The sequence below is a fragment of the Ranitomeya variabilis genome, chromosome 3 (assembly GCF_051348905.1).
Source record: "Ranitomeya variabilis isolate aRanVar5 chromosome 3, aRanVar5.hap1, whole genome shotgun sequence".
NCBI lineage: Eukaryota > Metazoa > Chordata > Amphibia > Anura > Dendrobatidae > Ranitomeya > Ranitomeya variabilis.
In genome coordinates this window covers 397,870,578-397,898,496 of record NC_135234.1, presented here as the reverse complement: position 1 = coordinate 397,898,496, position 27,919 = coordinate 397,870,578, and the positions used below count along the sequence as shown (strand labels likewise).

At 43.6% G+C, this 27,919-nt stretch overlaps 1 protein-coding gene across 6 annotated transcripts in view; it reads right to left on the bottom strand.

The window, feature by feature from the left end:
• The window catches only part of LOC143816127 (multidrug and toxin extrusion protein 2-like), a 372,861-nt gene that overhangs the window by 53,879 nt on the left and 291,063 nt on the right, over window positions 1-27,919 (bottom strand). For 4 of the 6 annotated variants that reach the window (XM_077296137.1, XM_077296136.1, XM_077296138.1 and 1 more), the window contains 2 exons: window positions 25,338-25,407; window positions 6,549-6,681 (listed from right to left, as the gene is read on the bottom strand). In XM_077296137.1, the coding sequence (XP_077152252.1) occupies window positions 6,549-6,681; window positions 25,338-25,407 (203 nt within the window). Of the gene's footprint in view, window positions 1-6,548; window positions 6,682-21,336; window positions 21,833-25,337; window positions 25,408-27,919 lie in introns of those variants that run through there. The other 2 variants (XM_077296141.1, XM_077296139.1) reach the window with 2 other exon arrangements.

The window sequence follows — 27,919 nt, the reverse complement described above, 5'->3', positions numbered from 1 at the left end:
TTTTAGATTTGTCTATATTGCGCACATGTTCCCTTACCCGAATTTTAAATTCGCGGGTAGTCATCCCCTCGTATATCTTTTTACCTGGACACTGGGCATAATAGATGACACCTGTAGATGAACAGGTGAGTCTATGCCAGATTTTAAATGTGAGTGTACCTCCAGAGTTCTGAAAATCCTTGCATTTCACTAGATTCCCACAGGCCTTACATAGGCCGCACGGAAAGAAACCCTGAAGAGAAACAGAATTTGTCCCATTGTATTTTTGATGGTCTGAGGTATAGTGGCTATGCACAAGGAGATCCCGAAGATTTCTGTATCTCCTAGCTGTAACCAATGGTTCAGGGGGGATCAGATTGTTTAATATTGGATCAGTCTTTAAGACGCTCCATTGTTTTCGGAGAATATCTATAAAGCCATCCCATTGATTGTTAAAAGAAGAGATAAATCTAGGCTGATCCATTTTTTTATCACTTTGGGAAAATGATTTGTAAAGCAACGTATTCCTAGATGACCCATTTGCTCTATGGTACCCTCTACGTATAGCTCTATGGCTATACCCTCTATCCCGAAATCTCGAGTAGAGGTCTTTAGCCTGTTTTTGAAAATTCTCCTCAGTGGAGCATATTATTCTGATCCTTAGATGCTGGCCTATTGGAATGCCACGTATTGTCATATATGGATGGAATGATTCGGCATGAAGGATGGTATTGGTGGCCGTAGGTTTTCTATATACATCCATGGTTAACATTCCAATTTCATCGGCCTGGATGCTGACATCAAGAAAATTATCCTGACGGCCATATGTATATGTCAACTTAATGTTTAAGTGATTATCATTAAGATCATCCATCATATTTTTTAGTTCCTCCTTGTATCCCTCCCAGACAAACCACACATCATCTATATAGCGGATCCAATGATGTATCTTGTCCGCATTGTCAATTGGATTACACTGGAAAATCTCACGCTCCCATGCCCCAAGGAACAAGTTTGCATACGATAGGGCACAAGTGGTCCCCATCACCGTTACCTGGGTCTGGACGTAAATTTAGTTATTAAATATGAAACAATTATGTTTCAATATAAATTCCAGTAGCTCGATAATGAGGTCTGTCAGGGGTTTATCCAAATTGCTGGATTGGAGGAACCAAGTAACCGCTCTAATGCTGTCTGTATAGAAACTAAAGATAGCAGAACCAGAGATCCCTGAACTGTCCAATATCAAACACAGAAAGCTATCAAAGCAACTAGCCAGAACTCTAGCGGATTAACACTGTTGTCCAGCAAGGAATGGGAGGCAGGTGCTGGGTAATAAAGGGTGATACAATCACCTGACCTAAGGTAACCCAGCACCAGGGGAAAAAGACCAGCAGCCAGAAAACCACAACAAGATGGCGGATGGTCAAAAACAAAACAGATTCTAACATACGCTGGATGCATTGCGGGTCAGAGGTCTTTTTTGTTGTCCTGACCTGTATTGCCACCTATAAATTATCTTTGTCTCATAGTCATTGGCGTCCCCTTGATACTTTTTAATTTTATTATCACTTATGCCCTTCTCCCATTTGCATAAATCCCTATCAAGGTCCTTTAGAAAGGGTTCCACTAAATCACCTTGAAAATGTACCCTTTACCCTCGTATATCAGGAATACCACCTCGGCACTTGGGCATTTCGATGGCCCCCCCTGGGCATCCAATTTTATCAGGGATTGGGGTGCTATGTGAGGTTGTTTGCCAAATGATTGATTTTTATCTTAAGCCTCTGGTATCTACCTCGTACATCAGGGATACCACTGCATGGGCATTTTGATGTCCTAATGTTTCGTGATAATATGGTCATGGTAACAGCTGACATTGAGAGCCTAGACGGCATTAGAGCGCTTACTTGGTTCCTCCAATCCAGCAATTTGGGTAAACCCCTGACAAACCTCATTATCGAGCTACTGGCACTTATATTGAAACATAATTGTTTCATAACACAGGTCAACAAAAAAAAAAAAATTTTTCTGGTGTCCAAAATATTTTAATGAATTTGGGGTATTTTTGGGGTGCTGATTCTGAATATGCTATCAGTTTTGCCAGATTGGCTCAAGTTTTTGAGATTTTTGGTATCTTATTTATAGCACTTGTTGGTAAATGCGACGCATCATCTCATTAATTTCTTTGGATTAGTACTTGAACTGAGCAGTTCTCAATATAGTTTTGTGTTAATTAGGGTTCTAAAAGTTTGTTCATAGCTTGATTTTTGCACTAACTTTATGTTGTTGTCTGTTTTCCAGTGAAAAGCATGAACTCATCAAGAAGAAGTTGTCTTAACGATCCAGACTCATTCTGTTACATTTGTGGTGAATACACACTGCCAAAACATAGAAGAAACATAACAGACTTCGTAAAAAAAGTGTATTTTGCCTATTTTGGGGTTATGCTTGGGGACCAAGACAAGTTTTGGGCACCACACATAGTGTGCAAAGCATGTATCGAATTATTACGAAAATGGAGCAAAGGACAAAGAAAAAGCTTCAAATTTGGTGTTCCAATGGTGTGGAGAGAGCCAAAAAATCATCATGATGACTGTTATTTCTGTGCAGTGCAAGTGCAAGGATTCAATAAGCATAAGAAACGAAAATGGGAGTAACATGGAATCTGCAAGAAGGCCTGTCCCTCATTGTGAAGATGTGCCTGTACCTGTGTTTACCATAAATAACAGTCATCATGATGATTTTTTGGCTCTCTCCACACCATTGGAACACCAAATTTGAAGCTTTTTCTTTGTCCTTTGCTCCATTTTCGTAATAATTCGATACATGCTTTGCACACTATGTGTGGTGCCCAAAACTTGTCTTGGTCCCCAAGCATAACCCCAAAATAGGCAAAATACACTTTTCTTTACGAAGTCTGTTGTGTTTCTTCTATGTTTTGGCAGTGTGTATTCACCACAAATGTAACAGAATGAGTCTGGATCGTTAAGACAACTTCTTCTTGATGAGTTCATGCTTTTCACTGGAAAACAGACAACAACATAAAGTTAGTGCAAAAATCAAGCTATGAACAAACTTTTAGAACACTAATTAACACAAAACTATATTGAGAACTGCTCAGTTCAAGTACTAATCCAAAGAAATGAATGAGATGATGCGTCGCATTTACCAACAAGTGCTATAAATAAGATACCAAAAATCTCAAAAACTTGAGCCAATCTGGCAAAACTGATGACATATTCAGAATCAGCACCCCAAAAATACCCTAAATTCGATGAAATATCTTTGGCACCAAAAATGCTGTTGACCAGTGTAATTAATAACCAAATTTACCTCCAGACCCATGGAACGGCGATGGGGGCCACTTGTGCCCCATCGTATGCAAACTTGTTCCTTGGGGCATGGGAGCGTGAGATTTTCCAGTGTCATCCAATTGACAATGCGGACAAGGTACATCATTGGATCCGCTATACAGATGATGTGTGGTTTGTCTGGGAGGGATCCAAGGAGGAACTAAAAAATACGATGGATGATTTTTATGATAATGACTTAAACATTAAGTTGACATATAAATATGGCTGTCAGGTTAATTTTCTTGATGTTAACATCCAGGCCGATGAAATTGGAATGTTAACCACGGATGCATATAGAAAACCTAAGGCCACCAATACCATTCTTCATGCCGAATCATTCCATCCATATACGACAATACGTGGCATTCCAATAGGCCAGCATCTAAGGAGGATCAGAAGAATATGCTCCACTGAGGAGAATTTTCAAAAACAGGCTAAAGACCTCTACTCGAGATTTCGTGATAGGTTTTATAGCCATAGAGCTGTACGTAGAGGGTACCATAGAGCAAATGAGTCGTCTAGAAATACGTTGCCCTACAAATCATCTTCCCAAAGCGATAAAAAAAACAATCAATGGGATGGCTTTATGGATATTCTCTGAAAACATTGGAGTGTCTTAAAGGCTGATCCAATATTGAAAATTTTTATCCCCTCTGAACCATTGGTTACAGCTAGGCGATCCAGAAATCTTCAGGATCTCCTTGTGCATAGCCACTATACCTCAGACCATCAAAAATACAATGCGACAAATTCTGTTTCTCTTCAGGGTTTCTTTCCGTGCGGCCTATGTAAGGCCTGTGGGAATCTAGTGAAATGCAAGGATTTTCAGAACTCTGGACGTACACGCACATTTAAAATCTGGCATAGACTCACCTGTTCATCTACAGGTGTCATCTATTATGCCCAGTGTCAATGCAAAAAGATATACGAGGGATGACTACCCGCGAATTTAAAATTCAATATAGACAAATCTAAAAATGGCACCAGGGAAGTACCGCTGAAAACCTTACCTAGGTATTTCACGGAGTTCCACAAGTCGGATTCGAACCTTTTGAAGTTGAGAGCAATTGATCAGTTATCAATGGGTCAAAGGGGGGGTGATTTATTTAAAAGGCTAGCACAAATTGAGAGTCGCTGGATATACCGTCTGCAGTCAGTGACACCATTAGGCCTTAATGAAAATTTTGGGTTTAGTTCTTTTTTGTAAAGTATTGGTATCTTTTAATTAGGGGTGGGTTGGGGTGTTGTAAAGGGCCTTTGTTCGTTGTATTTTTATTTCCATGATGCATGGGATTTTTTCTTGTGTTTTTATGTTATTATATTTTTTCTCACTACCTTTATTTATTTTCTACATTATATTATAGGGTCTTCTTATTTTGAATGGCTGGGCCATTCAGGTGTGGCGATTGGTTTCTGGATTTGACATTGATCCATGTGGGACAAGACCTGATTTGATATGTGAAAAGAGGATCAAATCTAAGAAGGACCATATTACCATCTAAATAAATTGAGGTCCAACTATTGGTCCCCGATATCTGGAATTTAATCTGATGTCATGTGGATTTTTTATGATTGGATTCTTATTATTAATTGTGGGATTGCCTATTGTCTATATATTTATTGTATCATATGTTAGTAGGTACTATATGCACTTGACACTTTATATCAATTTGCACTTTATGTACACTTTATATTAATTTGCACTTTATGTACATATAATATATATATATATATATATATATATAATTGATATACATATGTGTTGGTGATATTCAACTATATTATTATGCTGTGACACTATGTTATACCAGGCACTTTATTTTCATTTTAAGTTTTAATCTACAAATTTAATGTTCACTAGATTTCTATGTAAGGATTTATATGTATTTTGCTGTATATTGGGCTTGAGATGCACTATATATTGAGTATATCTTACGATTATGTCCTGGGTTGGACTGTTATTTTGGGCACCTGGGAGTAATTGCGTTGCTGTTTTAGTAACAATAATATATAATACATTTTGCTATTTTCACCAGTAGATATAACTATGCACTTTGGTAGGATGCACTGTGCATTGCTAATTGTTTAACTTAGTTGCTTTCTTTTTGTCCCCACAATAATTGGGTTAGAATATTTGCACCTTCCGGGGTGACGCATGCGAGGTTGTCATATTCATTAGCGCTATGGCGAGCGGGCACTAGGAGCAGGACGTATGCGCCGTCCTCATGACGGCCCAGGCTGGGCTTGCGTTCCACGGCCGCAAACCATGGCGTCAGATAGATGGCTGATGTCAGCAGCGCATGCGCGGTAAACACCGGAGGTGATCCCGACATGACACGGAACTTGTCGATACGAACTGAAACCAGACTTCCCATTGGCCACTCATACTATTTAAGGTATTCATCCCTCCCCTCCAGCGTTTGCCTTCTGACGAAGGTGACGAAACGCGCGTTGGGGCGCTTGGGGAAGACCAGACGCAGCAGACCACCCCTAATGTAAGTGCTATGTCAGTAACTTTTATTTAATTATGGCCTCAGGAGGATACGGCTGGTACCGGAGATAGGGTATTTTATGGGGCTATAAAGCAAGATTGTACTATGCACTGTATGCATAGGTTGTAGGTCGGGGTTATGGTGGTATTACTCCCCATTATGGTTAAGTAGTGACCTTGATTCTTTATGTAGAATTATTTTGTATCATTTATGCATGAACTTTGTTGAGTTTATTTAATAAAGGTTGTACATTTTAATTATGGTACGTTATACTGGATTTTCGCATGTGGTAAATGTTATTTAATGACTTTTGTGTGGCATAACTGTCTGGTGTAAGGGGATAAGAATTAAAATTTTAAAATTGCTAAATTTTCTAACTTTTCACCAAATTTCTAATATTTTTTACAGATAAACACAAGTCATATTGAATAAATTATCATGAAGAACAATATGTCATGATTCATGAACAAACTTCCAAAGAGTCACTGGAATCTGTTGAAGTGTTCCAGAGTTATTACCACATAAAGTGACACTGGTCAGAACTGTAAAATTTGGCCTGATCAAGAAACACTGACTGGGGGTGAAGACGTTAATGAAGACTCCACTTTGTTAGAATTTGGATTGTTCTTTTATATTACCTTAATCTTTATATACTATTTGCATTCACTTTAAGCTGACGTTGTAGATACATGATTACATACTTAAAGGCCAGTAATCTCACCTACGATCCCAAGTTTCACTCGAAACATCAGTGAAATTCCAACTGGCAGTCCAATAGCATAATAGCCGATGGCATTGGTAATAGCTCCAATTGATTGCTTTCCTAATCCTCTCAGTACTCCTCCACTGGAATACTGCAATGTATTTTTTAAATGTTATCAGATGCTTTAATTTTGAAAATACTGGTAATAATCAATGCATTAATAATAGCAGAAAATATGATCATGCCAGGTTCTAAACAGGAAATTGATTTATATTTTGTAAGTATGCACTAGTCTTAATGGGAACCTGACAGGGGATTCTCCCTTCTCACTGCCCTGTAGTAATAGATCTTTCTCTATAGATGCATGCAGGGAAAGACCTGTCAGTCACAGGCACTGGGTGGGGAGAAGTTCCTGTCAGGTTCCCATTAAGTCTAAAAATGTGAAGTGTTGCAGAATAAGTTGGCGTTATAGAAATGAAAAATTATTATGAAATTATTATTATTATAAGACTAGTCTCCCATATGGCTCGGACCCTGGCAGCATTTCAGAGTTAATCCCTTTACGACCTATGATGTACCTATACATCAAAGGTCGCCTCCCCTTCTTTGATGCAGGCTCTGGAATTGAGCTACATCTTTTCAGGCACATGACAGCTGATTTGATCAGCTGTCATGTGCCCCCAACAGCCACGGGTGGAGTCGCGATCCACCCGCGGCTGTTAAGATGTTAAATGTCTCTAACGGAGTTACCGCAACAAAGAGGAGCTAGAAGACCGCAGCAATTGCTCCTACTTGTGCGCTAAAAAGAAGCGCTTTACCTTGTTAATCAGTATAAAACTTTTTTTGTCAGTACAGGGGTTAGAAAAAATTGGAGTCCGGCTAAACAGGACTGGAATTTCCAAAAGAAAATATGGTGCATACAAAAGAAAAATTTACATGACCCAGTCAACGCATTTTGCCTGCACTAGGCAGTCTTACTCATGAGTTAATTTTACTTTCGTATGCACAATATTTTCTTTTGAAAAATAAAAATAAAAGCAAAATCCAGTCCTGTTGAGCTGGACTCCAATTTTCTCTATTTTCCTTGATGTGATGCCAGGGCGAGGCTGGTGTCAGAGCCCCAGGTGGATGAGAATAGAGCAACTGGGTGAGCTGGAATCAAGTTTCTATAATTAGTACAGGGGTTAATTGGCCATGTTGGGAGCGCTGGGAGTCTGGGCTCTCAGCTGAGCATGGTTAGCCACTTCTATACCCTATATAATCTGGGTCCTGACTGACCCACATCGTCAGAACTAGCTTATTCTGCATGGCTGGGAGGATAGGAGTCAGTGGTTATTTGAGAAGGCGTATGGTGGGTTTATCAGTGACTGTTGCTTTGGTTAGTAAGTGTGATAATTCCCTTTCCTTCTCCTACTTTGGTTTCTCCCCATTCTCCACTCCCCAGTGCTTTCCACTGTTGCATGTGAGTGAATATTTGTATGGTGATGCCATTTGAGTTGACGAACGTGCCCACCGTCTATCAGCACTTTGTAATCTATCTTGATGACATATTAATTTATTCACCTAAGGGCTCCTTCTCACTTGCGTAAAATACGGCCAAGTCTCGCAGTTAAAAACCCGGCTCTGCCACTGGCACTCCAGGGCAGAGCGTGCGGCCGCACAGCAATACATGGAGCTGCACGCTCCGCTCTGGAGTGCAGGCGGCAGAGCCGGGTTTTAACCTGCGAGACTCGGCTGTATTTTACGCAAGTGAGAAGGAGCCCTAATCTTGAGTCACATCAGGTACATGTCAGGCAGGTCTTACTCAGAGACAATAAATTATTTGTCAAACTGGAGAAATGTATCTTGTCAGTTGAGGAGATCCCTTTTCTAAGATGTCATCATCATCCACCAGTTTTTGCATGGATCCTGCGGAAGTCCGGGCGGTACTGGATTTGGATCATCCTGAGGATTTGAAGGGGTTACAAAGGTTTTAAGGCTTCGCCAACTACTACTGTAAGTTCATCAAAACCTTTTCGGTAGTAGCCAAACTAAACTGATATGACTAGGATGGGGCTGACTTTTCCAAGTGGTCCAGTCCGAACAGGGAGGCATTCAATACCTTTTACATCCGTACAGATCTTCATACAGTCTGATGTTATTCAGCCTTTTATCGTCGAGGTTGACGCGTCTGAGGTGGGAGTGGGGGCTGTATTGTTGCAGGGTGCATCGCTTGGTAAATGGCTTCCATGTTTATATTTTTGTGAAACAGATAACAGAGAACTCTTGCAATCAAGTGGGCTTTTGAAGAGTGGCGTCATTTTTTGGAGGGAGCAGTTCATCTGGTTATGTTGATCACGGATCATAAGAATCTTGTATATTTTGAATATGCGAAACATCTAAGGCCAGTTTCACATTTGCGGTTGTGTCTGCAGCGTTTCTTTCGCAGAGCAAATGCAGGCAAGAACCTTGGAGGAAACAAGACACTGAACAATGTGAGTATATCAAAGCCAATGCCTTTATTTTCTATTTTCTGTCTCTACATGTCCTAATTTCTGCCATTTCTTACTTTCTGCATGCATCAAAATGTCATCTTCTTATGAGGAGCAACGTCCTGGGCCTTCTCAAGCCGAACATGTCAGTGAAGTGAGTACTCAACTCCTCAGATTGGTAAGTATTCACTGTCACATCTACACATGTGACAATTTTTTCTTCCTTTTTTTAGAGCACTTCTTCCACTGCGGCAGAGGGTGAGCAGGAGCAGCGGGGTCATGGTCAGGTGGCAAGGCGGCAGCGTGTAAGTAAACCTGGCTGACTGTTTACTGTATCCTCACTTTAGTACTCTTGAATCTTCCTTTCTTTACTTTCCTCTTTCTTTACACTTTTCTTCTGGACTCCTTTCTATCTTGCCTTTCATTATTCATGCCGTTTCTCAGCCTGTTTTCTTTCTTTTCCTTATGTTAATGTATCCAACATTAATGTATTCATTTATTTTTTAGGTTCCAGAACGGGATGAGGACCTCATTGACAATGATATCCTCATCTCCCTGGTCCATGAGCGAGTCCCGTTGTGGGACACCCGGGTTCCCCAACACTTGGACCACATGACGATCCAGTGGCTATTGAATGAGGTGGCCAAAGCGATGTGGGATGGCTGGGACAACTCCCCGACTCGGGTCCGAAATGCATTTTGTAAGTATTGCAATGCAGTGTGATGCAGCAGAGACCTTGGCCGTGCTCACTAAAACTGTGTGTGATGACAGAAACTCTCAGGAGTTTCTCTCATCACACACAGTTGTGTGAGCATGGCCAAAAGTCCATTGTCTAACCATTATTTTTTGTTTTTTCAACAGTGCTAAAAGTCAAAACACGTTGGCGTTCGATGAATGACCGCTTCAACAAGGACCTGCGTCAAGAGAGCCGTGTTCCCAGTGGTACTGGAGCAAGGATCCGAAAGTATAAATACCACCGCATTCTGGCATATTTAAGACCGGTCCTTGGACATAGAATGTAAGAATTTTTTCGGTGTATTAGGTTGTGTTGCATTGCCATAATCTGTATGTTTCTATTCAACAGGAGCTGGTGTTTTTTAAGTTTTTGGTATTAATTTTTTTTTCCTATTTTCACAGGACATGGAGCAGCACTGTTGACCCAGGTTCTGGAGCAGTCCTTCATCAGACAGCCACGGACCCGTCCCAGCCATCCAACAGCGCTGCAGCAACTGGGCCTGCCACACTAACTGGAGACCAGGAAGCTGGTCCATCAGGTGTTCCCCTTTGCCAGTCCCCTGCCTCTGCCCCTTTTTTTTTGGGCTCCTCCCGGCAGTGGCAGAGGGCATCGGACAGGTCACTTATACCCGAGTTTCTGCACTTGAGCTCGGTTTTTCACGATGGACTCAAGGCTTTGGGTGACCGACTGGATACTGCCATTAGCCATATGAATACACGTATCCAGGAGGTCACCAAAAGCCTTAACCAAGTAAAAGCCGACCTCAAGAGGCCAGCACATAATTTTTTTTAATCAAATTGAACAGGGCATGTCGGAACTCCTTACTCCTGATCTCCAGATTAGTGTCATGCAGGCCTGCAATGTTGCTTACGTGCAGGCTATGTAGCAGAGTCGGTATTTTCAGCAGACAGTGGCGGCATATCCACCTGTGCCCACACTTTCAAGCTTTACCTCAATGCCGACCTCTGCTGCATACCACTGCATGGCCACCTCCATTCCAAGCACTGCCGGACACCACTACAGCACCCAGCACCACCCCCATGCCAAGTGCTGTTGGACAGCCCACCGCCACCACCATGAATACTGCTGCTCCTGCTTTGACTTCCTCCACTGCCACCACCATGCAGCAGCAGGACCCTGGCATGGCCTTCCGCTCCACCACCACCACGATGCAGCAGGACCCAGGCTTGGCCTTCCGCTCTACCACAACCACGATGCAGCAGGACCCAGGCTTGGCCTTCTGCTCTACGAGCACAATGGACCCTGGCATGGCCTTCTGCTCTACAAGCACCATGGACTCTGATATGGCTGCCCGCTCTACAAGCACAATGGTGTTGTGAATTCCGTTCTTGAACTCCCTCCTGTGGTCATGAATGATACTTCGGCGAGTTCTGTCCGTGGACTCCCTCTGGTGGCTGTGAGTGGAACTGCTGGTTCTGAGGTTGCTCCCTCAGCTGCCCTCGTTTGCGGCTGGGCTGGCTTCTCTATTTAACTCCACTCAGATCGTTACTCCATGCCAGCTGTCAATGTATCAGTACTGGTTCAGATCTCTCTCGGATCTTTCTGATGACCTGTCTACTCCAGCAGAAGCTAAGTCCCTGCTAGTTCATTTGTTGTTCATTGTGTACTGAATATATTTCTTAGTACTTGCTAAGTTCTAGTCCAGCTTGCTAACATGATATTGCCTTGCTAGCTGGAAGCTCTGGGTTGCAGAGTGGCACCTCCGCACCGTGAGTCGGTGCGGGGGTCTTTTTGCACACTCTGCGTGGCTTTTTGTAGTTTTTTGTGCTGACCGCATAGATCCCTTTCCTATCCTCAGTCTATCTAGTAAGTCTGGCCTCCTTTGCTGAAACCTGTTTCATCCCTGTGTTTGTGACTTTCCTCTTAACTCACAGTTAATATACAGTTAGGTCCATATATATTTGGACAGAGACAACATTTTTCCAATTTTGGTTATAAACATTACCACAATGAATTTTAAACAAAACAATTCAGATGCAGTTGAAGTTCAGACTTTCAGCTTTCATTTGAGGGTATCCACATTAAAATTGGATGAAGAGTTTAGGAGTTTCAACTCCTTAACATGTGCCACCCTGTTTTTAAAGGGACCAAAAGTAATTGGACAGATTCAATAATTTTAAATAAAATGTTCATTTCTAGTACTTGGTTGAAAACCCTCTGTTGGCAATGACTGCCTGAAGTCTTGAACTCATGGACATCACCAGACGCTGTGTTTCCTCCTTTTTGATGCTCTGCCAGGCCTTCACTGCGGTGGTTTTCAGTTGCTGTTTGTTTGTGGGCCTTTCTGTCTGAAGTTTAGTCTTTGACAAGTGAAATGCATGCTCAATTGGGTTGAGATCAGGTGACTGACTTGGCCATTCAAGAATATTCCACTTCTTTGATTTAATAAACTCCTGGGTTGCTTTGGCTTTATGTTTTGGGTCATTGTCCATCTGTAGTATGAAACGACGACCAATCAGTTTGGCTGCATTTGGCTGGATCTGAGCACACAGTATGTCTCGGAATACCTCAGAATTCATTCGGCTGCTTCTGTCCTGTGTCACATCATCAATAAACACTAGTGACCCAGTGCCACTGGCAGTCATGCATGCCCAAGCCATCACACTGCCTCCGCCGTGTTTTACAGATGATGTGGTATGCTTTGGGTCATGAGCTGTACCACGCCTTTGCCATGCTTTTCTCTTTCCATCATTCTGGTAGAGGTTGATCTTGGTTTCATCTGTCCAAAGAATGTTCTTCCAGAACTGTGCTGGCTTTTTTAGATGTTTTTTAGCAAAGTTCAGTCTAGCCTTTTTATTCTTGATGCTTATGAGTGGCTTGCACCGTGCAGTGAACCCTCTGTATTTACTTTCATGCAGTCTTCTCTTTATGGTAGATTTGGATATTGATACGCCTACCTCCTGGAGGGTGTTGTTCACTTGGTTGGCTGTTGTGAATGGATTTCTCCTCACCATGGAGATTATTCTGCGATCATCCACCACTGTTGTCTTCCGTGGGCGCCCAGGTCTTTTTGCATTGATGAGTTCACCAGTGCTTTCTTTCTTTCTCAGGATGTACCAAACTGTAGATTTTGCCACTCCTAATATTGTAGCAATTTCTCGGATGGGTTTTTTCTGTTTTCGCAGCTTAAGGATGGCTTGATTCACCTGCAAGGAGAGCTCCTTTGACCGCATGTTTACTTCACAGCAAAACCTTCCAAATGCAAACACCACACCTCAAATCAACTCCAGGCCCTTTATCTGCTTAATTGAGAATGACATAACGAAGGGATTGCCCACACCTGCCCATGAAATAGCCTTGGAGTCAATTGTCCAATTACTTTTGGTCCCTTTAAAAACAGGGTGGCACATGTTAAGGAGTTGAAACTCCTAAACCCTTCATCCGATTTTAATGTGGATACCCTCAAATGAAAGCTGAAAGTCTGAACTTCAACTGCATCTGAATTGTTTTGTTTAAAATTCATTGTGGTAATGTCTGTAACCAAAATTAGAAAAATGTTGTCTCTGTCCAAATATATATGGACCTAACTGTATGTGGGGGGCTGCCTTTACCTTTGGGGAAATTTCTCTGAGGCAAGGTAAGGCTTATTTTCCTATCTTTAGGGGTAGATAGCTCTTAGGCTGTGAAGAGGCGTCTAGGGAGAGTTAGGTACGCTCCACAGCTATTTCTAGTGTGTGTGTTATAGGATTAGGATTTGCGGTCAGCAGAGTTCCCACTTCCCAGAGCTTGTCCTGTCTTCTAGTTTAACCATCAGGTCATTCCAGGTGCACCTAACCACCAGGTCCATAACACAATGGACCCTGGCATGGCCTTCCGCTCTACGAGTACTATGGACTCTGGCATGGCTGCACGCTCTATGAGCACTATGGACTCTGGCATGGCTGCGCGCTCTACGAGCACTATAGACTCTGATATGGCTGCCCACTCTACGAGCACAATGGACCCTGGCATGGCCTTCCGCTCTACGAGCACTATGGACTCTAGCATGGCTGCACGCTCTACAAGCACAGTGCAGCCGGACCCTGACCACCACGACCATGCCGCATCAAATGAGCCCACCGAGGCTTCCCAGACCACGTAAAGCCCAGAAAGGGAAAAACAAATAAAAAATGCACGCTATCAGTATTCCTCCCTCCTCACCTCCTAGTGTGTCTGTAATATCAGGTTTGTCTCACCCTCCCAGTGCGTCTCAGGCCTCTCATGTGTCAAGCCCCATCCCCAAACTACCAGACCCCACTAGTTTAATTGCCTCTTCTCCTGCCACCCCTGCGTTGTCCACACTTAGCCAGGCCTCACAGCTACACACCCCCCATTTCCATCACTCTACCCCAAGCTGGCGCAGTTAAATAAATATTGTGGTCGTTATAAAATAAATCCTACTGTTTTTTGCCCCCAATTATGTGTGGTTAATTGTGTATTTCACCGTCGGCAACACACACCGTGCGCCAAATAAAACACTGCGCCGCACACTTTATTTTTTGGCCACATCATAGCTCCAGTAGTTAGCAAGTACAACACTGCAGCTTTGTGTGTCTTTAGTATAGAGATATGAGGTGGGCCAAACATTTTTTACGTGTATTTTCTCCATAATCTCTTCCTTCTGCTTAGTCTGTGACTAGTGTTGCAGACTGAAGAGAAAATGGTGGCAATACAATGCAGAACTATACTCAACAGGTCATGTGTCCAAAAGCTAATTAGTTAGGACACCTGACCTGGTGAGTAGAGAACTGCCTTGTATAACCTCCATTTTGTCTTCTGTGTACGTAATCTATTTCACACAAAGTGAAGGGACGATGGCGGTTATTCAGGGCATATCTATGCTCACCTGGACATGTGTCAGAAATAGTGAATTCATGAGGCTGTTATATGTGCATCATGAATTCATTATTTCTGACACCTGACTTGATGAGTATAGATCTGTTTTGTATTAAACAGCCATTGTCTCTTCAGTCTGCGTCCAATAGATACTGCAGAACAGAATCAGGACGCAATGACGTCAACAACCTTACCACTAACAACCTAAGGCTGCCGTCACACTAGCAGTATTTGGTCAGTATTTTACATCTGTATTTGTAAGCTAAAACCAGGAGTGGAACAATTAGAGGAAGTATAATAGAGACATATGCACCACTTCTGCATTTATCACCCACTCCTAGTTTTGGCTTACAAATACTGATGTAAAATACTTACCAAATACTTCTAGTGTGATGGCAGCCTTGGTTTGTAGAGGAAATACATAGGAGACACGGCCAAGATACCAAAAAATAAAGTTTATTAACAACAAATATTACTAACATTTAAAAAAATAACTGGTACAGACCAAATCCCAACAGGACATTTACACAATATTGTCCTGCCATGACACACGTCCAATATCAGAATAAAAAAAGGCAGCAAATTGGTCCCGCATGTGGCCAACTTCAGCAGTTGACCGCAGAGGGTGATGCTGGTAATCTGGCAATGGGTTTCCAACTGGTTCATCCAGTTCAATGTTGGGTCGCTCCTTAGCCATTATGTAATTGTGGAGAACCACACAGGGTTTGACCACCTCATCGACTTTCTCCATTTTTAGATTAATGGCTGTTGCAAGAATGCGCCATTTTGAGACTAGAATCCCAAAGGTACACTCTACTGTTCTTCGGGCCCTGGTCAGTCTGTAGTTAAAGATTCTTTTAGTGTGGTTCAAGTCCCGACTGGAATATGGCTTCAGTAGGTTTTCTGTTATGACCTGGTGGTTAAGAGGCCACACTAATATGACCTGGTGGCTAAAACGCAACATGGGACGAGCTCTGAGAAGGGGGTATCTCTACTGACCGCAGTCCCTAATCCTAACAACAACACTAGTAATAGCCGTGGGATGTTCCTAACTCTCCCTAGACACCTCTTCACAGCCTAAGAACTAACTACCCCTAAAGAAGGAAATAGAAAGCTATCTTGCCTCAGAGAAAACCCCAAAAGGAAAGATAGCCCCCCCCACAAATATTGGCTGTGAGTGAAGAGGGAAATGACGTACACAGAAATGAAATCAGATTTCAGCAAAGGAGGCCAATACTAAACTTGATAGACAGAGAGAAAAGGATACTGTGCGGTCCGTATTAAAAACTACAAAATCCACGCAGAGTTTACAAAAATGAACTCCACACCGACTCACGGTGTGGAGGGGCAAATCTGCTTTCCCAGAGCTTCCAGCTAGCCTGAATATGACATAGTGACAAGCTGGACAAAAAGAGAAATATTTGCAGAGCAAAGAGTCCAGGCAAATGGACAAACAAGGACTAGCAAAAACTTATCTTTTGCTGACAAGGACAGGCCATATGAGAAATCCAAGGAGAGAACCAAATCCAAGCCAAGGACATTGACAGCTGGCATGAACTAAAGCCCAGAGCTGGTTTAAATAACAAACCCAGGCAAGGCGATTAGTGAAGGCAGCTGCCACAACTACCCAAAGGAGCAGCAGTTCCACTCGAAACCACCAGAGGGAGCCCAAGGGCAGAACTCACAAAAATACCATTAGCAACCACAGGAGGGAGCTCCAGAACGGAATTCACAACAGTACCCCCCCTTGAGGAGGGGTCACCGAACCCTCACCAGAGCTCCCAGGCCGATCAGGACGAGCCAAATAGAAAGCACGAACCGAATCGGCAGCATGAACATCGGAGGCCACAACCCAAGAATTATCCTCCTGGCCATAACCCTTCCACTTGACCAGATACTGAAGCTCCGCCTCGAAAAACAAAATCTTCTCCACCACATATTCCAATTCCCCCTCAACCAACACCGGAGCAGGAGGATCAACGGAGGGAACCATAGGTACCACATATCTCCGCAACAAGGATCTATGGAACACATTATGAATGCAAAAGGAAGCTGGAAGGGCCAAACGAAAAGACACCGGATTAATAATTTCAGAAATCTTATAAGGCCCAATAAAGTGAGGCTTGAACTTAGGGGAAGAAACCTTCATAGGAACATGACGAGAAGATAACCAGACCAAATCCCCAACACGAAGCCGGGGACCAACACACCGACGATGGTTAGCAAAACGTTGAGCCTTTTCCTGAGACAACGTCAAATTGTCCACCACATGAGTCCAAATTTGCTGCAACCTGTCCACCACAGAATCCACACCAGGACAGTCAGAAGGCTCAAGCTGCCCTGAAGAAAAACGAGGATGAAAACCAAAATTACAAAAGAAAGGCGAAACCAAGGTAGCCGAACTAGCCCTATTATTAAGGGCAAACTCGGCCAACGGCAAAAAGGTCACCCAATCATCCTGATCAGCAGACACGAAGCATCTCAAATAGGTTTCCAAGGTCTGATTGGTTCGCTCCGTTTGGCCATTTGTCTGAGGATGGAATGCTGAAGAAAAAGACAAATCAATGCCCATTCTAGCACAAAAGGACCGCCAAAACCTGGAAACGAACTGGGAACCTTTGTCAGACACAATATTCTCCGGAATACCATGCAAACGAACCACATGCTGAAAAAATAATGGAACTAAATCAGAGGAGGAAGGCAACTTAGGCAACGGTACCAAATGGACCATCTTAGAAAACCGGTCACAAACCACCCAGATGACAGACATCTTCTGAGAAACAGGAAGATCAGAAATAAAATCCATGGAAATATGCGTCCAGGGCCTCTCAGGAATAGGCAAAGGCAAAAGCAACCCACTGGCACGGGAACAGCAAGGCTTAGCCCGAGCACAGGTCCCACAGGACTGCACAAACGAACGCACATCCCACGACAAGGAAGGCCACCAAAAGGACCTAGCCACCAAATCTCTGGTACCGAAAATCCCAGGGTGACCAGCCAACACCGAACAATGAACCTCAGAAATTACCCTGCTAGTCCATCTATCAGGAACAAACAGTTTCCCCACAGGACAGCGGTCAGGTTTATCAGCCTGAAACTCCTGAAGTACCCGCCGCAAATCAGGGGAGATGGCAGAAAGAATCACCCCCTCCTTGAGGATCCCAGCCAGCTCAAGAACTCCCGGAGAATCAGGCAAAAAACTCCTAGAAAGGGCATCAGCCTTCACATTCTTAGATCCCGGAATATACGAGACCACAAAATCAAAACGTGAGAAAAACAGAGACCACCGAGCCTGTCTAGGATTCAACCGCTTAGCAGACTCGAGGTAAATCAGATTCTTATGATCAGTCAAGACCACCACGCGATGCTTGGCTCCCTCAAGCCAATGTCGCCACTCATCAAATGCCCACTTCATAGCCAACAACTCCCGATTGCCGACATCATAATTACGCTCAGCAGGCGAAAACTTTCTGGAGAAGAAAGCACACGGTTTCATCAAAGAGCCATCAGAATTTCTCTGAGACAAAACGGCCCCTGCCCCAATCTCAGAAGCATCAACCTCAACCTGAAAAGGGAGAGAAACATCTGGCTGATGCAACACAGGGGCAGAAGTAAAACGACGTTTAAGCTCCTGAAAGGCCTCAACAGCCGCAGAGGACCAATTCATCACATCAGCGCCCTTCCTCGACAAATTGGTCAGAGGCTTCACCACACTAGAAAAATTAGCAATAAAGCGGCGATAAAAATTGGCAAAGCCCAAAAATTTCTGAAGGCTCTTTACAGATGTAGGTTGAGTCCAATCATGAATGGCCTGGACTTTAACAGGGTACATTTCAATAGCCGAGGGAGAAAAAATGAAACCCAAAAAAGAAACCTTCTGAACTCCAAAGAGGCACTTAGACCCCTTCACAAACAACGCATTAGCACGAAGGACCTGAAATACCATCCTAACCTGCCTCACATGAGACTCCCAATCATCGGAGAAAACCAAAATATCATCCAAATACACAATCATGAATTTATCCAGATAATTCCGGAAGATATCATGCATAAAGGACTGAAATACCGATGGAGCATTAGAAAGCCCGAATGGCATCACAAGATATTCAAAATGGCCTTTGGGCGTATTAAATGCTGTTTTCCATTCATCACCTTGTTTAATACGCACGAGATTATACGCCCCTCGAAGGTCGATTTTAGTAAACCAACTGGCACCCTTAATCCGAGCAAACAAATCAGAAAGTAAAGGTAAAGGGTACTGGAACTTGACAGTGATCTTATTGAGGAGGCGATAATCTATACAGGGTCTCAAGGAGCCATCCTTCTTGGCAACAAAAAAAAATCCCGCTCCCAATGGTGACGAAGACGGGCGAATATGCCCCTTCTCCAAGGACTCCTTTACATAACTCCGCATAGCGGCATGCTCTGGCACAGATAGATTGAAAAGTCGGCCCTTAGGGAACTTACAGCCAGGAATCAAATTAATGGCACAATCGCAGTCCCTATGAGGAGGCAGGGAACTGGACTTGGGCTCATCAAATATATCTTGGAAATCCGACAAAAACTCAGGAACTTCAGAAGAAGGGGACGAGGAAATGGACCTCAAAGGATTATCACTATGTATCCCCTGACAACCCCAACCAGTTACAGACATAGATCTCCAATCCAGCACTGGATTATGTACCTGTAACCATGAAAAACCCAGCACAACAACATGATGCAAATTATGCAACACCAAAAAGCGAATATTTTCCTGATGTGCTGGAGCCATGTACATGGTTAACTGTGTCCAGTACTGAGGTTTATTCTTGGCCAATGGCGTAGCATCAATCCCCCTTAAGGGAATAGGACTCTGCAAAGGCTCCAAGGAAAAACCACAGCGCTTGGCAAATTCTAAGTCCATTAAGTTCAGGGCAGCGCCAGAGTCCACAAATGCCATAACAGAAAAGGACGACAATGAGCAAATCAGGGTAACAGACAAGAGAAATTTAGGCTGTACAGTACTAATGGTAACAGACCTAGGGACCCTCTTAGTACGCTTAGGGCAATCAGAAATAGCACGAGCAGAATCACCACAGTAAAAACACAGGCCATTCTGACGTCTGAATTTCTGCCTTTCTGCTCTAGTCAAAATCCTATCACATTGCATAGGCTCAGGACTCTGCTCAGAGGACACTGCCATATGGTGCACCACCTTGCGCTCACGCAAGCGCCGATCAATCTGAATGGCCAAAGACATTGACTCATTCAGACCAGCAGGCGTAGGAAACCCCACCATAACATCTTTAAGGGCTTCAGAAAGACCCTTTCTAAAAATCGCTGCCAGGGCATACTCATTCCATTTTGTGAGCACAGACCACTTTCTAAATTTCTGTCAGTATACTTCTGCTGCTTCCTGACCCTGACACAGAGCCAGCAAAGTTTTTTCTGCCTGATCCACAGAATTAGGCTCGTCATACAGCAATCCGAGCGCTTGAAAAAATGCGTCAATATTAAGCAATGCAGGATTTCCTGGCTCAAGGGAGAATGCCCAGTCCTGCGGGTTGCCACGCAGCAAAGAAATAAAAATCTTCACCTGCTGAATGGGGTCACCAGAGGAACAGGGTCTCAGAGCAAAAAACAATCGGCAATTATTTTTAAAATTCAAAAATTTAGATCTATCCCCAGAAAACAAATCAGGAATAGGAATTCTAGGCTCTAATACCGGAGTCTGGACAACATAATCTTGGATACTCTGTACCCTTGCAGCGAGTTGATCCACGCGCAAGGACAGACCCTGAACCTCCATATCAGCACCAAAATCCTGAACCACCCAGAGATTAAGGGGGAAAAAAGACAAAACAAGCTGCAAAGGAAAAAAAAATGGCTCAGAACTTTCTTTTCCCTCTTTTGAGATGCATTTAACACATTGTGGACCAGCTGTACTGTTATGACCTGGTGGTTAAGAGGCCACACTAATATGACCTGGTGGCTAAAACGCAACATGGGACGAGCTCTGAGAAGGTGGTATCTCTACTGACCACAGTCCCTAATCCTAACAACAACACTAGTAATAGCCGTGGGATGTTCCTAACTCTCCCTAGACACCTCTTCACAGCCTAAGAACTAACTACCCCTAAAGGAAATAGAAAGCTATCTTGCCTCAGAGAAAACCCCAAAAGGAAAGACAGCCCCCCACAAATATTGACTGTGAATGGAGAGGGAAATGACGTACACAGAAATGAAATCAGATTTCAGCAAAGGAGGCCAATACTAAACTTGATAGACAGAGAGAAAAGGATACAGTGCGGTCAGTATTAAAAACTACAAAATCCACGCAGAGTTTTACAAAAATGAACTCCACACCGACTCACGGTGTGGAGGGGCAAATCTGCTTTCCCAGAGCTTCCAGCTAGCCTGAATATGACATAGTGACAAGCTGGACAAAAAGAGAAATATTTGCAGAGCAAAGAGTCCAAGCAAATGGACAAACAAGGACTAGCAAAAACTTATCTTTTGCTGACAAGGACAGGCCATATGAGAAATCCAAGGAGAGAACCAAATCCAAGCCAAGGACATTGACAGCTGGCATGAACTAAAGCCCAGAGCAGGTTTAAATAACAAACCCAGGCAAGGCGATTAGTGAAGGCAGCTGCCACAGCTACCCAAAGGAGCAGCAGTTCCACTCGAAACCACGAGAGGGAGCTCAAGGGCAGAACTCACAAAAATACCATTAGCAGCCACAGGAGGGAGCTCCAGAACGGAATTCACAACAGTTTTCACACATCTGAAAGGCCTCATCCCCAACCATAACAAATGGCATCGGTGGACCTTGAGTGTTGGGGAGAGGTCGTGGCCGTGGAAAATTAAATTTTTTGCCATACTCACGGCGCCCCATATCCGAGCTCTTGAAAGTCTGGGAATCGTTGCCACAGCCAAAAGCTCCAATGTCCACGGCGATGAAGCGACAGTCCGCATCTGCTATTCCCATGAGCACAACAGAAAAATATTTTTTATAGTTGAAGTACTCCGATCCTGTTCTGGCTGGTTTGATAATGCGGATGTGCTTTCCATCCACCGCTCCCAAACAGTTGGGGAAATCACACACACTCCAGTATTTTTCAGCAATTTCAATCCACATGTCCGCGGTGGTTAGGGGTATAAACTCATCCCGGAGAACATTCCACAAAGCCCGGCAGGTGTCCGCAACTATTCCAGACAGGGTGGAAATTCCAGCCGGTATTGGAATGGATGATAAACTCTCTGTGGTTGCCAGAAATCTGTAATAAAATAAATTAAAAAAAAATTAACAATCAATTCTATTTATGGTGTTGTTCTGCTAAAGACATGAAGGAAAATACAAAGAATACATGTCAGAACAACCAAAATTAGGACTGGCATTTGTTTAGAATTGTTACGTACCTTAATATAACCAGCAGATGTTCCTCTGGTGGAATCGCTCTACGGAGCTGGGTGTCCTGTCTCCGGATGGCCCCTTGGACACGACCAAGCAAATCCCGGAAAGAGTCTTGCGACATCCTTGTATATTCCGGGAATTTGTCCAGGTTGGCATTAAGCTCGCCATATAGCGTGTGATAGGCTCCACGGCTCTCATGTAGTTCGATAATGGGACGTCACCAAAAACACCTACGCCATGTCCTTCTCCATCTTTTGCGATTTCTGTGTTGCTCCCAAGCAAACGCACAGGCAAGAAACAACTTGATGCTTAAATCCAGGTTGAAATGAAAGCTCTCCATGCGAAGATCCATTATGACACAGGATACAGTAGCACACTGTTAAGATTTCAGCAGTCCTAGGGTCTATATATATATTTCATAATACACGCCCTCTGTAGTCCCATTGGCGGTGTCTGGTTATCTAGATTTTTCTCCTGTAAAATTTTCCACCATGCGCACAAAAAACGCAAACGCATGACAAAACGCATGAAAACACAGCGTTTTATTAACCGCATGCGTTCCCGCATGCGTCTAAAAAACGCTGCGTTTGTACGTGTTTCTATGCATTTTTTCCTGCACTTGCGGATGCGGATTAAACGATGCGGATTCAAAGGCAAATGTGAAACTAGCCTAACGCCTCAACAGGCAAGATGGGTATTGTTCTTCACCAACTTTAACTTTTTTTTGTCACATATAGGCCAGGGAACAAAAGCATTAAGGCAGATGCCTTACCTCAATGTTTTCCTGGGGGAGAAAATAATTGTGAACCGGTACCTATTCTACAAAAAGGGGTGGTTATAGCATCTATATTCTCCGATCTTGAAAAAGAGGTTGTTGACGCTTAGGGGGATGCCCCAGCTGCCTGTTCGTTAGGTAAACTGTTTGTACCTGTGAATCTTCGTCTAAGAATCCTTAGTGAAAATCATGTTTCGGTCTTGGTCGGGCATCCTGGTAATAAAGCCACCACTGATCTTCTTACTTGGCGTTTTTGGTGGCCATGGGTTCATCAGGATGTTTGTGAGTATGTTGCCGCGTGCAGTGTCTGTGCGCACTCTAAAACCTCTCATACTCGTCTCTCGGGTCTTTCCAACCATTGGAGATTCCTAGTATACCTTGGACTCACTTGTTAATAAGAATCTGGATTGCCTGAAGAATTGTTTTCCTTATCTATTACATCCATGTGGCAGGGGGTTACTAATAATTTGAGGAAGAAGGGGTCCATATACAAAAGTGTGGCTGATCAGAGACGGTTGGTGGGTCCGGACCTGTGTATTGGTGACTTGGTGTGGTTGTCCTCTAGGATCATTAAGTTGAAGGTTCCATCTTGGAAACTGGGTCCCAGGTTTATTAGATCGTAGCCATCTTCAATCCCGTAGCATTCCGCCTTGCTTTGCCACCTACCTTTAGGATCCAAAATGTGTTTCATTGATCTCTCCTCAAAAAATACATTGTGTCTTAGGTACCATCACCGCTAACACCATCTCCTGTCACAATGGATGGAAACTTAGAATTTCAGATAGAAAAATTATGGATTCTCGTTTAGTTTGTTGGTCGCTTCAGTATCTGGTACAATGGAGGGGACATGGTCCTGAGGAGAGAATGTGGATACCAGCATCTAACGTCCATGTGGCCAGATTGATCCAGTCTTTTCACGTGGCACAACCCGATAAACCCGGCCCTTCGTAGAAGTGGGGGTAACTGTCACGGGGTTACCGAGGCAGAGAGGAGCCAGAAGACCGCAGCATTTGATTGTTCCTACTCCTGCGCTGAAAGAAGCATTTCACCTTTTTAAACAGTGTAAATTTATTTTGGCAGTACAGGGGTTAATTGGCCAAGTTGGGAGCTCTGGGAGTCTGGGCTCTCAGCTGAGGACAGTTAACCACTCCTATACCATTTATAATCTGGGTCCTGACGACACACGTCGTCGTCAGAGTAGCTTATGCTGCATGGCTGGGAGGATAGAGGTTAGTGGTTATTTAAGAAAGCGAATGGTGTGGTTATCAGTGACTTTTGCTTGGGTTGGTAAGTGTGATAGTTCCCTTTCCTTCTCTTACTTTGGTTCTTCCCCATTCACCACTTCCGGTGCTTTTCTCTGTTATATGTGAGTGAATATTTGTATGCCTGGTATTATTCCTTTTGCCCCTGTTCATGTTGCCTTGTTTGTCTGTTTGGTGTACTGCATGGAACAGGGAAGGAGCCCTTCGTCCCGGGTCACCCGACATCCAAGTCATGACAATGCCGCTGTCAATCTCTGACAGAGGCATTTAACATGCATGCTCCGGAATAGCGCCAATAACCCCATCCATCAACGCCCCTGTCACATGATCAAATTTTTTAATTTTATTTCGAATGGGGCTGATTTGAACTTTTATTTTTTTATATTTTAAAAACATTTTTTTTTTACTTTTTACTTGCTTCAATAGTCTCCATGGGAGACTAGAAGCTGCCATAACCCGATTGGCTCTGCTACATACAGATCGCCTGTATGTAACAGAATACCCCACTATCAAGCTATGACAACCACTGGGGTTCTCCTGCTGACCCTGGGTTGTCATGCCAACCCATCGGCGACCCGCGGTCATGTGACACGGGCGCCGATGGGAGGAAGTAATGACGGGATTCCTGCGTGTGCATGTTAAATACCACTGTCAGAATTTGACAGCAGCATTTAACATGTTAACAGCTGTGGGTAGATTGCGATTCCACCAGCGGCTGTTAGGGGCACATGTCAGCTGATCAGATAAGCTGTCATGTGCCGGAAAAGGTGCGGGCTCAACCCCGGAGAGGCATCCAGTGACGGACACTGCCCATCATTGGACGTTAAGGGGCTAAATAAAAAAGAACCTATACATGTTTAGTATCTGTAAACTCGTAATGACCTGGAGAATCATACTGGCAGGTCAGTTTTAGCATGTAGTGAACATGGTAAAATTAAAAAAAAAAATTATTGTGGAATTGCACTTTTTATGCAATTTTATCTTACTTGGATTTTTTTTTCCCGTTTTCCGGAATACAATATGGTAAAACCAATCATGCTGTTCATAAGTACAACTCATCCCGAAAAAAAACAAGCCCTCAAGCGGCCATATTGATGGAAAAATAAAAGAATTATGACTCAGGGGAAAAGAGCAAGAACCAAAAAATGCAAGAACAGAAAATCACAAAGTGGTGAAGTAGTCAAACATATATGTCTGAAATCATATAGCCATGGTCTGATACATGCTGCCCATGGATCAGCAGCATGTATCTGCTCATGAGTTTCCCTTTAACATAACTTAACTACTATGTAATCTTTATATATAAAGTTACTGTTGATGGCTATACTTACATTTGTTGCATCACAAATGTGAAATGGAGTAAATATTAGCATGACTTGTGAAATCAAGATGAGAATATCCCTGAAAAAATATAAAAAATATAAAACAATTGTAAGGCTGTGTTCACATGGAGAAGATATGCTATAGAATTTTCATCCAAAGTTGGAGGTGGAAAATCAGCAGCATATTACTTTAGCAGTAACAAATCTCATTTGACAAATCTCCAAAAGCGAAAAGATATCCGTCTGGAAGTTGACATGTTAGCGCTCACTCCCACTTGTGATTAAATGAGACAAAAGCAATCCGATTTTGTCCTGCTCCGATCGGATCACGATCAGACATGGAGACAGGGAAAAAATCGCAGCATGCCGTGATTGCACGCTGAATTCGGATCCCATGCACCCATGTAAGTCTGTGGGTGCGTGTGAAACATCGCACTGCACTCTGATATCACCCAAGTGCTTTGCTTTTCCTGCTGACGCCAGCAGTAGAGGAGATGGAGACATTTATTTCTACGTCTCCTCCACCTCTGTGCTGCGATCCTCTCATGCAAGAGGGTCGGAGCACAGAGCACTAACACTCGGCTCACACTCGCAGCAGAGCAAGAGCCGAGTGTCATCAGCATATCGCATCCAATGCTCTCGTGTCGGATGTGAGTCGCTAGTGGAACACTGGTTTTACAGACTTTAAGTCTGCAGCGTATCAATTCTTGTTGAAAAATTGTCTCAGACTTTTTGAAGATTTTGCCCATTGAGTTCAATAAGGAAGTAAAAATCTGCAACACACCTCAACTGCAAAAACACTTTTCATTAAGTTTAAGGGCACAGTCACACGTTCAGTATTTTACATCAATATTTTACATCAGTATTTGTAAGCCAAAACCAGGAGAGGAACAATCAAAGGAAAAGTATAATAGAAAAACGTGCACCACTTCAGTATTTTTAAGCCAAAACCAGGAGTGGGTGAAAAATGCAGATGTCGAATACTGACCAAATGCTGAACATGTGAACGTGGCCTAAAATGGGGAAAAAAAGAAAACTATACACTTCTTCACTGGTGCTTCCTTGACTGGACTCTTTTGAGTTCTCAACACATGTGGTAACAAATTCCAAGCTTTCGAGACTACTAGAGTCTCTTTATCAGGCATAGAATAGCCTGCTGCTTTCAAACATGCCACAATCACGCCTATCCTTAAAAAGCCAACCCTCGATCCAACTGCTATGTCCAGCTATCACCCAATATCGCTGCTCCCATTTGCTTCCAAAATCCTGGAGCAGCACGTCCACGCTGAACTTTCCTCCCACCTCTCATCTAACTTGCTCTTTGACAATTTACAATCTGGTTTCCGCCCCCATCACTCAACTGAGACAGCCCTGACCAAAATTAATAACGACCTACTTACAGCCAAAGCTAACGGACAATACTCTGTACTCCTCCTTCTAGATCTGTCCTCTGCTTTCGACACAGTTGACCACTGCCTCCTACTACAGATACTCTCCACCTTTGGCATCAAAGACTTCGCCCTATCCTGGATCTCCTCATACCTTTCCAACCGCACATTCAGCATCTCCCACTCCCACACTACCTCCTCATCCCACCCTCTCTCTGTTGGAGTCCCCCAAGGCTCTGTTCTAGGACCCCTACTCTTCTCAATCTATACACGTGGCCTGGGACAACTCATAAAGTCCCATTTATGCTGATGACACTCAGATCTACCTTTCTGACCCAGACGTCACCTCTCTGTTGTCCAGAATCCCAGAGTGTCTATCAGCCATAGCCTCCTTCTTCTCCTCTCGTTTCCGCAAACTCAATGTGGACAAATCTGAACTCATCATCTTTCCTCCATCTCATAGATCTTCCTTACCTGACCTATCTATCACAATTAACGACACCCCGTACCGGAAGTCCGCTGCCTCAGAGTAACCCTTGACTCTCACCCGACTTCTTCAACTATTAATCATCCTTTATTGAACGTGGCATAACATACCAAACTTGGCACGATACAGGTTACGGCATGGAGAGGGAGCAGTGAAGGAGTGTGCAGAGACAAGACGGACAACGGCCGTTTCACGCCTTTGCGTGAAACGGCCGTCGTCCGTCTTGTCTCTGCACACTCCCTCACTGCTCCCTCTCCATGCCGTAACCTGTATCGTGCCAAGTTTGGTATGTTATGCCACGTTCAATAAAGGATGATTAATAGTTGAAGAAGTCGGGTGAGTGCCGCATTCCTTCTTTATCTTCGTTTACATGTGGACTGTTCACTCTCATTGCGGAGCACCGCCCTAGCTTCAACAGAAGCTGAGTCCGTCCGACCCTTTGAAGAAGGGATTAGCCTCGCAGCTGGATTGTTTTTATGACAGCTCGTTCAGTGCCGACCATGTGTTGTTTTTCTTTCTTGCGCTTGTGGAAATAACCCTTGACTCTGCCCTGTCCTTCAAACCACACATCCAAGCTCTTTCCACCTCCTGTCGCCTCCAGCTCAAAAATATCTCCAGAATCTGTCCTTTCCTCAACCGTCAATCTACTAAAATGCTTGTGCATGCCCTCATCATCTCCTGCCTTGACTACTGCAACATCCTTTTCTGTGGCCTCC